The sequence below is a fragment of the Eubalaena glacialis genome, chromosome 17, assembly GCF_028564815.1.
Source record: "Eubalaena glacialis isolate mEubGla1 chromosome 17, mEubGla1.1.hap2.+ XY, whole genome shotgun sequence".
Taxonomy (NCBI): Eukaryota; Metazoa; Chordata; class Mammalia; order Artiodactyla; family Balaenidae; genus Eubalaena; species Eubalaena glacialis.
In genome coordinates, this window is record NC_083732.1 from 14,245,527 (window position 1) to 14,263,532 (window position 18,006).

General features: G+C 35.6%; 1 protein-coding gene across 3 annotated transcripts in view; it reads left to right on the forward strand.

Moving 5' to 3' along the window:
* Positions 1-7,699, forward strand: part of PREX2 (phosphatidylinositol-3,4,5-trisphosphate dependent Rac exchange factor 2) — a 397,196-nt gene extending 389,497 nt beyond the window's left edge. For 2 of the 3 annotated variants that reach the window (XM_061172148.1, XM_061172145.1), the window contains exon 40: positions 1,965-2,880. In XM_061172148.1, coding sequence (XP_061028131.1) covers positions 1,965-2,010 — 46 coding nt within the window. In that variant the 3' untranslated portion in view covers positions 2,011-2,880. Of the gene's footprint in view, positions 1-1,964; positions 2,881-7,627 lie in introns of those variants that run through there. The other variant, XM_061172146.1, reaches the window with a different exon arrangement.
* Positions 7,700-18,006: the final 10,307 nt, after the last annotated feature.

An 18,006-nucleotide genomic window follows, 5' to 3' on the forward strand; every position in this document is an offset into this window, starting at 1 on the left:
AAAGTACTCCCATGACCTAACTATTTAGCTGACAAAAAGCAAATGCCTCAGCAGAGAGCAAAAGTCCAACTCTTACCTATTACATTTTACTTACAAACTTCATCTGCCTGTGCTCAAGTCCCAAAGCCCCACAATTTCCATTACAGATGTGTCTGAACTCAGATAACCCTGAGTTACTTCCAAGAAGCCTCCCCAAAAGCTGAATCTGCCCAGCTCTGTGGTACCCAGAGCTATTATTTTATTAGGTGATCGCAGGGAGTAGCCTTTTCTCCAATTTGCGAGACAGGCATTGCAAAGACTGCTCTACCCAGTGGCATTAGTTACATTATGTGGAAACATGCAGTGCAAGGTAATGGAAAGTGACGTCTTAGCCCAGATCTCAAGGCATAGGACATTTGCCACCCAGCTGACTGTTCCTGTTCTACGTGAGTAAGTCCACTGTGCCTTTTCACTCATTAAGCAGCACTTTCAGGGAAATAAAATGATAGAAATTAAAGAGGAGAAGAACTTTCCCATCATTCTATTATTCCAGCCCTGGGAACGCAATTTGAAGCAACACCATAGCCTTCAGCTGCAAAAGCAGCTTTGAAGAATATCAGCTCAGTTTAATGTATTCTTTTCTCTGGGAAGGATGAAATAAGTTTTCTGACGTGAGATGTCCTTATTTCAGCGTTCATTTTCTTCCATGGAGATGACATGTACAGTATTAACCATCTTCCAGACTCCAAAGGCAGTAACTTCTTCCCTGTGTTTCCAGAGTAGGAAAGTTCATTTTGTTAACAAGATTTTTCTAACTCAATATTAAATCCTTTTCATTCTCTCCCCTTTGATTTCGAATGACCATGGGATCAAATGTTGAAGGGAGAGGAAATTTATAATTTGATAAATTTGTCAACAACCCATTTAAAGTGTGCTCAATTTCATCTGTAAAAGAGAGTGAGTCACCGCAGCGAATCCTGGGTTTGGAGTGCTTTTAAAATGGAGCAAAGTTGAAATCTGCACCTTAAATTTTTAGATCATCAGACAAAGCTCTGAAGTAGGACCAGCGTGGCCATGGGCATTACTGAGGACTACAGGCTTACAACCAGCCACCTTAGATCAGCTTGTATTCTCTCAGGTTCTGCCTTAGTAGTGGGTGTGCTCTGGGTATTACTGTTGCAGTGGTTGTGTCCCCCTTTATCTGAGTTCTGGAGTTAGGATTCAACCATTCAGGAAAACGTGGGGCCCTAGAACTTGTATAATCCCACTAGTTCAGTCCCCTGAGCTTTGCCTTCATGCTGTATGGTTTCAAAAAACTAGACCTGCGATGCAAAGAGAGAGCATCTTGGAGCATCTCTGCCAGTTCAAATGGATTCCTTAGTCCACTTGAATCTCCACCTGATTCTATTGACAGATGAGTGACAGTGTGGGCAGAGCTAGACAGGTATTCCTTAGGAAACACCAGCTTAATTGTGCCTTGATATTCAGGCCTCAGGACTGTGCCACATCAGCCTGGCCATGACCAACTGCCAGCACCACCAGGATGGTACAGAATGAAGCAAATTTCTAAGACAAGTCAGAAAATCAGTAACCCCTAAGAGGTAGATGCTATCTTGCTACAAGATCATCATGATAGACATGATGGTAATTATCATCTCCTAGAATTCGGAGAATCGCTTTTGCTACCAGCGAGGTGAGCAGCCTGGGTTGGCAGCCCTGGAACAGAAGCAGCTCGTGTAAAAACGGCAGCATTGCCTAATCAACAGGCATCTCGATGTGCCAAGAGACACTGGTGTTTTGTAATAACAGAACCGGAATCTTGGAGTTTGCTAACGCACAGGCAATTTTTAGTGAAATTGGTGATATGATCATGACTGACTCCCAAACCAAGAAATTATTGTCAATGTATTTGTGATACAAATAAAAACATGTCAAGCAATGTCAGTATGCCGGGCTGTTGTCACACCTTCCCATGCCTTTTGTAGGCTGTACAAGCTGTGCGAGCCTCCTCCCCCAGTTGGAGAAGAATGAGGAGAATCTCCAAGGAACCAGGCAAGCAGAAGCTTCTGAACACCGGACTAGACAAAGGACGTGCTGGCTAAACATTCTCCACTCAACATAAAAACATGGATTTTTTTCTCTTGGTCTTTCATCATGGTGTAAATAACTAATGTTCAGCTTGTACTTAGATATTTGTGCTGGAAATAGATGGAAGTCCATTCAGACAACTCAGCTTCACAAACCGATCTTTCATGTGTGTTAACGTGAATTATTCATCCCTGGAGATTACATAAAAAAATATCAGAGATAAAACATTAACCATTGTACCTCCTTTCCCATTTATTAAAATTATTGTATTGTGTTTGCTTTCATCTTCTCCAAATGGAGCGTGTTATGTTGGATATTTCCGTTTGAAGAAGTCTGTCATTGAAGAAATGTGGTCACACTTTCCAGATCATCACACAGAAATGTGACAGACAGTAGAGACTGGGTGTCTTAGGTTTTCTGTCTCCCACTTGCATCTGAGAAAGTAGCTTGCGGGTGAAAGGTGAAGAGCATCCTTTACTCTTTCTAAGGGAGTGTTTCTCAGTAGAGGAGAAGAGAGCTGACTGAGGTCTCCAGCAAGACCTTCTTCCAGCTGCTTTCAGGGACCCTTTATGCTCGTGGACAGTTCCAGGGAACCATGCTGTCCTTGGTCTCTGAAGTGGGCGTGGCTTCCTTGGGCGATGAGTCCTGATGCTGCGCCGTAGGTGTCCAGGAGATGGGGAGAGGCAGGGATTCGGGAGGGTTGGAAGGAAGACTAGGGTGAAGGAGGGATAAATAAGCCTATTTAAAAAGTCAACCTTTTAATTTGAAAGATACCTAAAGCTCTTATTTTATTAAAGGCTTTCATATGAGATGTCAGACTCCTAAAAGAATACACCATGCTGAGTGTTTTTCTATCAAGGTAATATATATATAAGATGAGAAAATAAAGCTTTATTTGTTGAACTTTAAAAGGACTATTAGAGACCTTGATAATTTATGAAAGTACAAGGTGTATTCTATTTTCATTCTAAAGTTTACATAATGTTTATCCTTTCTACATTGATAAAATAACATTGTTTTTTTAGCATAATGAATATAGTAATATTGATTTTAAATCTGTAATTTTCAAAACAATTAAAATGCCCTTACTGTGATTGTGATACTTAGGTGGATTTAGACTAATTTCTTATGTGAAATGCTTTTCATAACTAAAGTATATACAAACCATTATGAAATTCTAATTTATGAAATTTGATAATAGTTTTCAAACACTTATTAAAAAAACTTTCATCACTAGCAGTTGTGTATTGAATAACAGAAATACTGCGTTGCGTATACATGAGGCCTTTATATACTGGTCAAATTAATAATAAATGTTATTCAGCACAGAAGCACTTAAGACTTTCATGATAAGTACACATCTATAATGAAAAATAAAGAAACCAACATCAGAGATTTCAGAGAAAAAGTTGAACACTTTGAATTTAATGAAGATATGACCTTAATATAAATATCTACATGAAACATTTTCTTCACTTTCAGGGGTTTAACATTCTTGATACTATTGCAAGTGATCCTGAAGGTCCATGAAATTAGTAAATTGTGATTTTCCTGTACTGAAAATTTGATTACATTTAACACAGGGCTAATGAGTGGGTAAAAATGATTAACTAGCAAGTACTTTTCATGTTGTCATTACTGTTCTCTAATCACCACCCTAGAAGTAGTGTTCCTTTTTAGAGGCATGAAGGGATCACTTAAACATTTCAGTCGTACTTTGCTGTTTCATAGGGGAAAACCATCTGCTATTGTAGTATTTACAAATTAGCATATTTTAAGATCTAATCTCTATATAATAGGGTTACTTAATATTGTTTTAAGGGTTAAACATGGTGTAAGTGTACCATCTATCAGAGTGCTTGGCACTTATTGAAATCTCAAAAGTTAGTGATGACTTATATTACCATCAGTCACTGTGATTTTTGATTGTAATAAAAACTGTAGCTAAAACCTAAGTAATTTCTACCTGCCAAGCAATACCTCCGGGTGCTTCACCCATACTTTGTTGTTATTGCTTCATTAATCCTAACAGTGATTTGAGGTGATATTCTTGCATCACCCCCATTTTACCATTGAGGAAGTAAAGCAAAGAATAGTCCAGTGACTTGCCCAAGATCACATGGCTGATAAGTGGTAGAACCAGGATTTGAACCCAGGAAGTCTGCCTTCTTAATACATTGTGCTGCTTTTCCTTATTAATATAGGAAATGTAATATTGCCAATTATTTGTTAGTAAAGTTGGAGTTATGTGTGGTGTGGGCCATTAAATTATACATCTTATATTGAGAAAAAAGTGAATGGAAATGTGTAAAATGCCTTTAATATATGAAAACCATAGGATTTCCTGGACATTTTACCATTCTGGATACACATTATGAGGTAACCCAATGCTATTGCAATCTGAAAAAACATGATATATCCCTCATAATTGAAGATAACAGTTTTAGATATGTTTTGAAAGTCTGGAATAGTACATTATATAAAATTTGACTATGATTCCAAAACAGTGATAACAGTAAAAAATGTCAAATGAGTGAATTAATAAAGACAACTCTTCAACACCATGATGTACCTCTGTGTGACGTCAGACATTTAACTGACCTTGAGTTTTTAGATGAGATCGGGTATGTTCAGGGTGGTATGACCATAGACTGGCCTTGAGTTTTTAGAATGGGTTTACCTCAATGCTCACATACTCCTCTGCAAGCAGTGAACCTTTAAACGTTACAAAAGCCTGCTAACAGTTCTTCCAAGTTCTGCCGACTTTGAAGTTCTGAGTTTGGACATCTGCCTCTCTCCACCTAAAAGGGAAGGTCACACCTAGAGATTTTGGTTCTTAATATGGGACTGGTTCATAAATACTTGTTAACTAGTCATTCATGGTCAATAAATCTTAAACATTCCATCATATCTTATAAAGTTTTCTCATTAAGTATTACAAAATTTAATATATTATTGAAAGTGTGAGTAATTTGAAGAGACTAGAATTTTGCATCTACTTCCATTACATTTAACAAGAAAGAAAGAAAGAGGGAAGGAAGGAAGGAAGGAGGGAAAGAGAGAGAAAGAAAGAAAAAGAAAGAGAAAGAAAAGAAGGAAGAGAGAAAGAAAGATGGAGGAAGGAAGGAAGGGAGGAACTTTTGTACTAGTTTTACTTATATTGGATATGTAATTTTGAATTTAGAGTATAAGCTTTATTTTATGAACCAATATCCCCATTTTAGAAGTCTCACACTATTTTCTGTCTTTTCAAATCACATTCTGCCAGTGGCTTAGATTCACTGTGTGTGTTATTGCAGCAACAATGTTCAATTTAAAAGTAGGTTAATTTCTCATGATACTATGATACATATGACATTATATTGATATTGGTTCTGACTCTATTAATTTAAATTTTGTGATAGTTAAATTCAGAATGAAATGATACTGACCTTGGCACTAACTGTAAAAGCCAAGAAAATGAATGGGTAAAAAAATCCCTAGGGGATATTAACTCATTTAAGAAACCAAACTATTTTCAACCCTTTGGACGCATTTTAACAGCAAAACTAATGTTTATTGACTTGGAAGCATTCACTTGAGTTAGTTACTCTATGTATTTGAAAATAATAGATTTGCAATTAGAACACCAAAGTATTCTTTTGTTAGTTCACGTAGATCTTTTCCTATGTAGCATGATTTAGTGCAGAATAGAGGGAATATGTTTATTCATCTATATTTTCAGTAAAACATAAGATTGAAATTTAAAATGACTAACCTTAATTTAAGTCATCTTCATTTACATTTTACTTTAAAGGTCATTTTTAGATTTTCTTCACTAGCTGTATTTAGTAATAATGAAACTAACCTTTATCATGTGACTAAATCGCTTCTGAATTTTCAAAAACTATGTTTCATTTTTAAAGGCTTATTTTTAAGTGAATTATTGTACAAAATTATACCTCAATTACTTTCCCAAAGTGAGTAGTAGTTATTTCATTAACATGTATATATATTAATATTAACCAGTTTGCCAAATGAATTGTCAGTTGCCCTGCATAAACATGAAAGCAAAAGCTTCGGAAACGATTTAGGATGATCTGAACCTTGATTAAGAAAAATATTCTGAACTTTATCAACTTTTTTGAAGGGTTAGGGATGAGCCTCAGAAAAGTTTCACCCTTGATGAAGCAGGTGAGGTGGGGTAAAGTTCCAGCAGGCATCTGGGCCAAGAGTGGGCTTAGGCTGGTTCCTTTTACATACAGTGGCCATAACCTTTGTAGGTGCTGCGATTCCATAATAGTTATCATGGTTCGTCTTTTGTTTTCAAAAATTTTACTACTTAAAAGCTTCGCTTTTAACAGTGATCTCAGCATTCATATTACCAAGCTGTGCTATGCAGACACATGGCCTACTTCACTCAGGATAGCTTGCTTCTCTCACTGAGAAGAGATGTCTGAAGTCTACTAGGTGTACTAAGAGAGAGATATATATATATATATAATATACATATATATTTATAATGTTTTGTTTTTATGGTAATACGTTATAAAACTTACTTAGATTCTTCTGTCTTATTTTGTATGAATGTATGAAATATGTAGTTGTTCAATATATTGAATGTCTGTCTAAATATGCCATAAGCATACCTGGTAGGCCATCTTTTGATCACTGGCACTAGTTTGCTACTCGATCTGGAGTCTATTGACCTGGCTTTGCCATCCGAAGAAGTAGCCGATTAAGAACAAAATTGTTGAATTCTTACATGATAGTTGTAGTTTGAATAGCTAATTTGGGGTGCAAACAACAGAATAAATGTTATCCACTCATGTGTTCATTCAACAAACGTGTTTGAGAATTCACTTTGTAAAAGGCACAGCCAGTGGGCCTCATTTATGTGTTGTGTGTATTTGGTTCAAAAATCTTCACAGTATCTCCTCAGTGTTCATCTCCTCTGTGTCTTTTACTTGGAATGATATTATTTGTAACACAAACCTATTCTAATACCATGTAGGTATATATACTGTGTGAAGTCAAGAATGCTAAGTAAGTAAAATGCCCTAGAAAAAGTACATTTAAATATGAGTATCTAATGCCTCAAGCAAATTTACTAGAGTTTCAGATGAATATATATTTTTGTAACTGCCAAGTAAATGAGTAGAACATAGCTTTTTGTTTAAAAAATATTTTTATAAGTATTCATTTACACAGTATTCATTATTTTCAACATTAAAATATCAAATTGGTTCTATAAATAGTGATTCTTTTGAATATTCATATTTAACATTGTATAACACCCAAACTGTAATGACAATTTCATCCAAATATATTATTACAGTAGTCTGTTTTTCCTTTGTAAAATATACATGTAACATAGTTTCAATCACTCAGTATTTTGTGTGTGGTTAAAATGATCAAGTGTATTATGTATTTTATATCATTTATTTTTGTCTGCATAAAAGACTAGAATAGTAACATTGTATCATACATATCAAAAATAATAAAGAGAAATGTAGTACGACCATCTCAGTTTCTATCCATTTAAATTTAACTAATTTCTATTATGTTCTCACCTGTTTAGGAGACACAAATATCCATGAAACAGAGCTTTTCACCCTTTAAGAATTCACAAGCTCAGTAGAAGAAATTTGATAAACATGTGAAACAAGTCTACAAATATGAACCAAGGTGAGTTGTAGAGACAGTAACTGTTAGAAAAAGAAGCTAAATATGAGCAGGAAAGCTTCATGGAAGATAAGAGACTGTGTGTTCCCTGAATTAACTAACCAATCTACCAGGGTTTATTCAGTACCTGTTATGGATAAGCCCCTAGCTGCATAGCCTAGTTGCATAATGTATGCAATTATAAATGCATATAATTCCCAAACTCTGCAGTTAAAGAACTTGGTATATATCGATGATTAACGCAGTGCACAAACCAAAATAGTAACTACCAACATAAGGCAATACACACTAATACAAAATGAGAGGTAAGACAATGAAAAATGGGTAGTATAGAAATTCGAGAAATTTATCAATAGATTCAATCCAACATTTCTTTATTGGACACCTAGGAATTACTTATCAGGTACTGAGCTAAGCTGGCTATTTAATCCTTAGAAACATAGATGGCTATTACACATGTGGCGTTTACCGTCTAGAAGGGGAAGACTGACAAAAAAATACAGAAATAATGAGAGATGGCTAGGTCAGCTTTCAGCATGTGTAAGATTAAGCAATGGAAGAAGGGAATGCAACCTTTTTAACAAAAACACCATGCATACAGGCGAGATGCAAATGTGCCAGATATTTTGGTGAGTTGGTGAGTAGATCAGTTTGGATAGAGGATTAAGATTTGTGATGTGGTAACTAATGATGTTGAGCTTTTTTCATGTGTTTTTGGCTATTAATATAATGATTTTTAGGAACTGTCTGTTTAGATGCTTGCACATTTTTATTGAGTTTGTTGCTTTTTATTATTGCTTTACAAAGTTCTTTATATACCAAAAAAAAAAAAAAAAAGATTTGTGAATGGAATTTGATAGGGATTGCGTTGAATCCCATAGATTGCCTTGGATAGTATAGTCATTTTAACAATACTGATTCTTCCAATCCAAGAACATGGTATATCTTTCCATCTGTTTGTGTCATCTTCAGTTTCTTTCATCAGCGTCTTAACAGTTTTCAGAGTAAAGGTCTTTTGCCTCCTTAGGTAGGTTTATTCCTCAGTATAGTATTCTTTTTGATGCAATGGTAAATGGGATTGTTTCCTTAATTTCTCTCTCTGATCTTTTGTTGTTAGTGTATAAAAATGCAGCAGATTTCTCTGCATTAATTTTGTACCCTGCAACTTTACTGAAATAATTGATGATCTCTAGTAGTTTTCTGGTAATGTCTTCAGGATTTTCTATGTGTAGTATTGTGTCATCTGCAAAGGGTGATAGTTTCACTTCTTCTTTTCCAGTTTGGATTCCTTGTATTTCTTTTTCTTCTCTGATTACTGTGGCTAGGACTTCCAAAACGATGTTGAATAAAAGTGGAGAGTGGGCATCCTTGTCTTGTTCCTGATCTTAGAGGAAATGCTTTCAGCTTTTCACCCTTGAGTATAATGTTAGCTGTGGGTTTGTCATATATGGTCTTTAAAAATGTTACAGTATGTTCCCTCTATACTCACTTTCTGGAGAGTTTTTAGTCATAAATGGATGTTGAATTTATCAAAAGCTTTTTCTGTATCTATTGAGATGATCATATGGTTTTTATTCTTCAGTTTGTTAATGTGGGGTATCACACTGATTGATTTGTGGATGTTGAAAAATCCTTATATCCCTGGGATAAATCCCATTTGATCATGGTGTATGATCCTTTTACTGCATTCTTGGATTTGGTTTGCTAGTATTTTGTTGATTTTTGCATCTATGTTCATCAGTAATATTGGCCTTTAATTTTCTTTTTTTGTGGTATCTTTGACTGGTTTTGGTATCAGTGTGATGGTGGCCTCATTTTTTCACAGAACTAGAACAAAAAATTTTTTAATTTGTATGGAAACACAAAAGACCCCAAATAGCCAAAGCAATCTTGAGAAAAAAAAAATGGAGCTGGAGGAATCAGGCTCCCTAACTTGAGACTATACTACAAATCTACAGTAATCAAGACAGTATGGTACTGGCACAAAAACAGAAATATAGATCAATGGAACAGGATAGAAAGCCCAGAAATAAACCCACACACCTATGGTCGATTAATCTATGATAAAGGAGGCAGGAATATACAATGGAGAAAAGACAGCCTCTTCAATAAGTGGTGCTGGGAAAACTGGACAGCTACATGTAAAAGAATGAAATTAGAACATTCTCTAACACCATAAACAAAAATAAACTCAAAATGGATTAAAGACCTAAATGTAAGACTGGATCCTATAAAACTCCTAGAGGAAAACATTGGCAGAACACCCTTTGACATATATCACAGCAATATATTTTGGATCCGCCTCCTAGAGTAATGGAAATAAAAACAAAAATAAACAAATGGGACCTAGTTAAACTTTAAAGCTTTTGCACAGCAAAGGAAACCGTAAACAAAATGAAAAGACAACCACAGAATGGGAGAAAATATTTGCAAACGACGTGACCTACAAGGGATTAATTTCCAAAATGTACAAACAGCTCATACACCTCAATATCAAAAAAACAAACAACCCAATCAAAAAATGGGCAGAAGATCTAGACATTTCTCCAGTGACATACAGATGGCCAAGAGGTACATGAAAATATGCTGCCCATCGCTAGTTATTAGAGAAATGCAAATCAAAACTACAATGTGGTATCACCTCACTCTGGTCAGGATGGCCATCATCAAAAAGTCTACAAACAGTAGATGCTGAAGAGGGTGTGGAGAAAAAGGAACTCACCTATACTCTTGGTGGGAATGTCAATTGGTACAGCCACTATGGAGAACAGTGTGGAGGTTCCTTAAAAAACTAAAAATAGAGTTATCATATAATCCAGTGATCCCACTCCTGGGCATATATCCAGAGAAAACTATAATGTGAAAAGATACATGCACCCCAGTGTTCATTGCAGCACTATTTACAATAGCCAAGACATGGAAACAACCTAAATGTCCATCGACAGATGAATGGATAAAGAAGATTTGGTATATATATGCCCATGGAGAATTAGCCATAAAAAAGAATGAAATAATGCCACTTGCAGCAACATGGATGGACTTAGAGATTATTATAGTAAGAGATTATTATAGTAATTGAAGTAAGTCAAAGACAAATATATGATGTCGCTTATATGTGGAATCAATAAAAAGAGATACAGATGAACTTATTTACAAAACAGAAATAGACCCACAGACATAGAAAGCAAATTTATGGTTACCAAAGGGGAAAGGAGAGAGGGGATAAATTAGGAGTTTGGGATTAACATATACACACTACCGTATGTAAAATAGATAAACAACAAGAACCAACTATATAGCACAGGGAACTATACTCAGTATTTTGCAATAACCTATAATGGAAAAGAATCTGAAAAAGAATATTTTATAAATATATATATATATATATATATATATATATATATATAGAATCACTGTGCTGTACACCTGAAACTAACACAACATTGTAAATCAACTATACTTCAATAACAAAAAAAAAGATTTGTGGATGTGATTAGAGAGAGATCTGGATAGAAAAGAAGGTTGACTCTGGATGCTATAGGTCTCTGAATGCCAGACTAAGAAGTCTGGACATTTTACGTGTTAAGAAAATTGAGCTATCTAGTTCATAACAGTAATAAAGAATTATGAAATCCCAATGAGGAGTTTGAAAAATGTGTATGTTGTTGACTGTATAGGCTACCTCATAAAAGTGAAAAGAAATAATCATTGGCGGAAACAAAAATCAATAACTAAATTTGACCTTTTGGATATTGCTGGTATACTGAGATTGCAAATATAATGCAGTAATAAGAAGAAAATGGAATCAACAAGCAGAGGCTATTTGTTTTAGAACAGCGTTCCGGACACTGGTGTTCCAGAGATGCTATTAGGTGAGACACACGCACACAATGTATTTTGTGGTCCAAATAGATTTAAGAAACACAGAATTAAGCAGATTTCTTTATCATAGGACTTCTCTGACCTTTTAGTGTACTTAGGAAAATCATGATTTTGGAAGAGAGAGGTGGGATGTTGTGTTTCCCAGCTTACCAGAAGATAGGACATGTTTCATAGAAGATTTGCTAATATTTTCTTAGAATACTAATATTTGGCAGAGCACAATGTGGGAAAACTCTTCTAGAAACTTCATGATAACACAAAGGGGAAAAAAGGTAAACAAGAGATGGAGCGGCCATTTATTACCTGGTTGGGGGTGGGGTGCCATTAAGGCTTAAAGGAAGAACTGACAAATATTTTTTTTTGGTTATCTATTTTTTTAAAAATTTTATTGCAATATAGTTGATTTGCAATGTTGTGTTAGTTTCAGGTGTACAGCAAAGGAACTGATAAATATTGACATAAATGAACAGTAACAGTAGATTAGAATTAAAATTAGGTTGTGATATTGTCACCATTCTTCCATGTTCAGGATGGAACAGGGGCTCGGATGAGCTTATTCCACAGAGAAATGCAGATGGCTCCTCTCCTGTCTGATCATTTCAGCTCTGTAATATGATGAGACGTTAGGGGAGAGGACGTTTTAGTAAGTCAACAATTGGCACCAGTTTGCCTAGTTTTCTGGACTAAATTTGTAATTCTCCATGGCCATGTCCAGGGTGTCTTGTTAAGATGACTTAAAGATAAAAGACCAATTTTCTCTTCACAAAAGGTATTTTAAAATATGTTAAGTGTGGGGTTTTCTAGACTGACATTGGTCTGCCATTTGAACATGATCTGAATGCAGTAATACAAATATCTCACAGATTTTTTGAAGCTGGGTCTTGATAATATGAACCCTCAGGTCATCTCCGAGATTCCTTGGGATCAGGAATTTTCCAGTGGACCCTCTTCACTGTTAATTAAAGTGAACAAATGGGAGAAAGTTTCAGTATAAAACTGTCTAGAAATTCAGCAAGTCGCAGAGTTCCCCGACCCTCTGCCCTTAACTCACTATCTTGCTTTTACTTAGGAGAGTCCTGTGAATTCCTTGTCAGAAAAGTGATAAAATATATTATTCCAGGGCTGCGTGCTCGGTGAAAAAGGCAGTGATCACCACATGATATAGTAGAGTGTTCTGTTTAGGGCACTTTAGTGCAGAAGGATGAAGACAAGTGGGGATATAAATGATGGTCCAAGAATGACTAAGGACATACAGGGACAGATTGCCAGGAAATATTAGGTCTATTAAAAACTGCTGCCACTCAAACTGCCCTCATGTTGACTCACTGTTAAAAATGTTTATCTCAGTCAGAGGTTAGAAGTTAAGATGTTACCTAACTTTAGCAATGGGGTATCTGGAAATTACAACCAAACAGAAAAAATTGGCTTGATGATGATATGAAAAGTCTTTTCTATACAGCCTTTGAAAAACTTATTTGAATTGTACAAAATATTGGTTGGAAGGTTAGCTAGGATAAGCTTTTCTTCCCACTTTTCTCTAATTTAGGTGAAATTCACATAACATAAACTCAACCATTATAAAGTATGCAATTCACCAGCATTTAGTACTTTCTCTATGTTGTGTGTGCAACCGTCACCTCTGTCTAGTTCCAAACATTTTCATCCCATCCAAATAGGTTTTTATTAAATTAAACTTTTGAGATAATTGTAGATTTACATTTTTGACAAAGTTGCAAAAGCAATTCAATGAAGGAAGGACAGCCTTTTCACCAAATGGTCCTCAGACAATTGGACATCCATAGGTATAAAAATGATCCTTAAACTCAACATTATGCCTCATACAAAAATTAACTCAAAAAAAAAAAAAAAAGGTCATGAAGAACCTAGTGGCAAGACAGGAATAAAGACACAGACCTACTAGAGAATGGACTTGAGGATAGGGGGAGGGGGAGGGGTAAGATGTGACAGGGTGAGAGAGTGACGTGGACATATATACACTACCAAACGTAAAATAGATAGCTAGTGGGAAGCAACCGCATAGCACAGGGAGATCAGCTCAGTGCTTTGTGACCACCTAGAGGGGTGGGATAGGGAGGGTGGGAGGGAGGGAGACGCAAGAGGGAAGAGATATGGGAACATATGTATATGTATAACTGATTCACTTTGTTATAAAGCAGAAAGTAACACACCATTGTAAAGCAATTATACTCCAATAAAGATGTTAAAAAAAAAAAAAAAAGAATATCTGTGGTTAAAAAAAAAAAAAAAACTAACTCAAAATGGATCATGGACCTAAGTGTAAAACATACAATGACAAAACTTTTAGGAAAAATATAAAATAAAATCTGTGGGATCTAAGGCTAGATAGAATTCTTAGACTTGACACAAAAATCATGATCTATAAAAGGAAAAATTGATAAATTAGAGCTTATCAAAATTTTAAACTTTTTCTATTTTAAAGCCTATGTGAAGAGAGTAAAAAGACAAGTTACAGACTGGGAGAAAATAGTTTCAAACTAAATATTTGACAAATTACTAGTGTCTGAGAATATGTAAAGAAGTCTGAAAAAAGCCAGTTGCAAAAGATTTCATACTGTACGATTCCATTTACATAGTTTTCTTGAAATGGAAAAATTATAGAAATAGAGAATAGATTAGAGAGAAGTGGGCAGGAAGGAAGTGGTGTGGCTATACAAGGGTGACAAGAACGATCCTTGTGGTGATGGAAAGTTCTCTATTTTGACAGTATTAATACTGATATCCTGGTTATGAAGCTCTGCTCTACTTATGCAAGACATGACTTTTCAGGGAAACTGGGTAAAGGGCATTCGAGATCTCTGTGAATTATTTCTTACAACTGCATGTGAATCTATAATTATCTCAATAAAAATTTCAATTAAAAATATAGAATGAGTTTTAAGTGCCTCTCAAAATGGTAGTTTTAAAGGTAGCTTTATTAGTAAGGAAAATAAGTTCCTGGAAATGAAACCACATTTTGAGATAAGGGCTAATAAGCATGATAATTTCTTCCTTATTCTTTCCTCCTCCTAGCATTCATTCATTCATTCATTCCAACATTCAGAAAGTCAACTGCACAAATTGAGCACCCACTATGCGAAAGCTTGGTGTTGGAATTGAGTACCCTGCTGCCCTCAGGGCCGCTTGAGGAGCTCGTATTTTAAAGGTGTGGCAAGCCTGTGACCAGAGGAACAGTCTAGTACTCTGATTCAGGGGGCCGCTCCTTCAATTAATAGCTGTGTGACCATGGGCAAGTTACTTCTTTGACCCTCAAAATTCTCTGAGCTGTAAAACTATAATAATCATGCCCCTTACTTCACAGGACTGTAGCATGTATTAAATGAGATAATGTAGGTAAAAGTTTAGCACTGAGCCTGTCACCTAGAAACACCCTATAGTGTTCACTAGATAACAGACTATTAAATGTTATGAAGTAGAGCAAAGTTAGGGGGAAAGACCTATCCTCCATTTCTTCAGACAGATGGCTTACTTGGGGAATAGGAAGATGGAATTGAAGGGGTTAGCTGCCCTTTGAAAGCATGGTATGCCATGTAAAGGAGTTTGCAGTTTATCTTGCGGGCGATGGTGGACCTTTGGAAGTTTTCAAGCAGGTCAGCAAATGAAATGATCAAAATAGCTACATTCACAGCAGTGCGGTTAGAAGGCTGTTAAAATAAACAAAATCAGGTTTCTCAGAGTGGGATTCTCAGACCAAGTTCATCAGAGTTTCTTGAAGGATTAAGCTTAGGGATTTCATTTTAATAAGCGTTTCAGGTGATTCTCTTTGCACGTTGGGATTTGAGAATCTCTGGTCTACAGGAAAAGTGATGGAATTCTTAACAAAAGAGTATCACAGAGAATAGAGAAGAGGAGGAGTTCTGAGAAATACATAGGAGGTATATTAACAAGATGTGTTAATTCATTGGATTTGAAGCAAATTAAAGGAACAAATCAAGGACATCTCCAAAGGTTTTAGCTTGGACAGTTGGCCCCCATAATAAGGGAAGGCAGGATGAGTTGCAGTTTTGAAAGAAAATAAAATATAGTTGGCCTTCCATATCCACAGGTTCCACATCCACAGATTCAATCAGCTAGAGATTGAAAATGTTTTTTAAAAATTCCAAAAAGTTTCAAAAAGCAAAACTTGAATTTGCTACATGCCAGCAACTACTTATATCGCATTTACATTGCATTTACAACTATTTACATTGTATTAGGTATTATAAGTAGCTTAGAGATGATTTAAAGTATACAGAAGGATGTGCATAGGTTATATGCAAATACTATGCTATTTTATTGAAGGGACTTGAACATCCTAGGTTTTCATATGTGTGAAAATCCTGGAACCAGTCTCCCATCAATACCGAGGGACAATGGTATATGCACCTTGCAGCATGTTGAATTTGAGGACATCCAGATGGAGGTAGCCAGTAGTCCAACTAAAAACATCTGTATGGATTTTAAGTAAAAGATGGGGACTGGAAATCTAGGAAATATATGGGAATAATAAGGCAAGGCCACCTGCAAGAACACATGGAGTTAGAAGACTAGAAAGCTGAGTATAAAATTCTGGGACACTAACATTTAACAAAAGAAAAGATGCTGTGAATGCAACCCAGAGGAAATATTTTAAGTGGTTGAGAGAAGATTTAAGAAATAGGGTGGTCATGGAAGTCAGAAAAGTAGAGTTCAAAGAGGGAATTGCCAAATGATTCAATGATTTTAAGTAGATTGAGAAGTAAAAAGAACATTTGACTCTTTATTTTAATTTTTAAAATTTTCTTTATTTCTACATGCTTTTTGTAAGATCAAAAAAAGGGTTTTCAAAAAAATTATAGCGATTAATCTCACCAGAGTGCCCACTGTCCATCACCTTTATATATGTATTATATAGATTATATAATATTGATACCTGTATTGACCCTGTTCTTTGAGTATAAGTAATAGAGAAACCAAAGTTTGAGTGACTTGACAACCAAAACAAAACATTAAAAGGATACAGTGAAGTTGTTAAATGTTTTAGGCGGATCTCCTGGGCAGGACCAGCCCTCAGGATTAAAATGTCATCAGAAATTTCTCTCCATCTCTTCACTTTGCTTTCCTCTGTTTCTGCTCCTTTCTCAGACCATCTCTGCCTTAGTGATAGCAGATTGGCCACCAGCATCACTAAGCTTATATTTCACAAAATTTACCACCTGCAGTTGAAGAGAACTTACCAAAAGTGCTGCAGAATTCCTGCATTGCTTTTGATTGGTTTAGTCTGAGTCATGTGACTCCCCTTAAACCAATCACTAGAGCCAAGCGGATTCTGTACTCTTATTGGCAAGAGTGGAATTACACTGTCTATCTCTTAACTAATAGTGGGGGCTGTCAGAGGACGCCCAAAAGAAAATCGGGGTGATATTACCAGAAGCAGAAATGGATTCTGGGCAAGCATAAACAACTGATGGCTTTGAGAATAGTACTAGTCATGTGCCAATCTTAATTACATGCTTTATCTTGCATTGACAAGTCTATTAGTGTATTTCCTCTTCTGTGAATTTCCTGATCTTTTAAAACTAGAACAGGAAAGTAGTTATCTTTAAAAGAGACACTTGGTCCAGAAGTCAGATTACAGTAGGTTATATATTGAGCAGAAAAGGAAAACTAAGATCACTTTTCTTATCAAGTTGATGAAAAGGAAAGGAGCTATAGTTTGAATAGGAAGCAGTATAAAGTTTTTTGTTTTTGTTTTAGCTTGTAGGCATGGGATCAATGAAGATTTATTTCTCTGTTAAGAATGAAAATGCTAGATTTTTTTTCCATGTAGCTATTAGGTCAAATGCTTTTCACGATAAGCGTATATATATATATACATGTCTTGGATTTGTTTTATTTGGCTTTGGATCCTGGGGTCCATTATTTAACTGTAAGTCTCCAATGTGATGTTAACCTTGGGAGAGACCGTGTGTTTTGGGAAAATGTGTTAAGGAGTCCCAATGCGTATTTGGCAAATTAGTGAGCCAAACAGAGCTTCATATTTTATATCAGACATCATCCAAGAGTTGAAAAGTTATCAGTATGGCTAGCTAAAGAATTTAGATACATTTTGAAATTTTAATATTTAAATTGCACACATTATTGTCCATAGTATAAAAGTATTCTTAAAAAGTAAACCAAATGAAGAAGGTCGTTGGCACACAATCTTGTATTCAGATCTAAACAATGTATGGAGTGTGTAATTCTGAGCTTATCCCCTGACCATTCTCTCCCTGCTTTGGGGATAAAGTTAAAAGTCAGAGGTAGAAAAACTAGATGATTATTACCAGGGCAGTATTCACTGTGTGAGTTAATAAATAAATATCACTGGCCTTGAACTTCAACTTTAAAACTCAT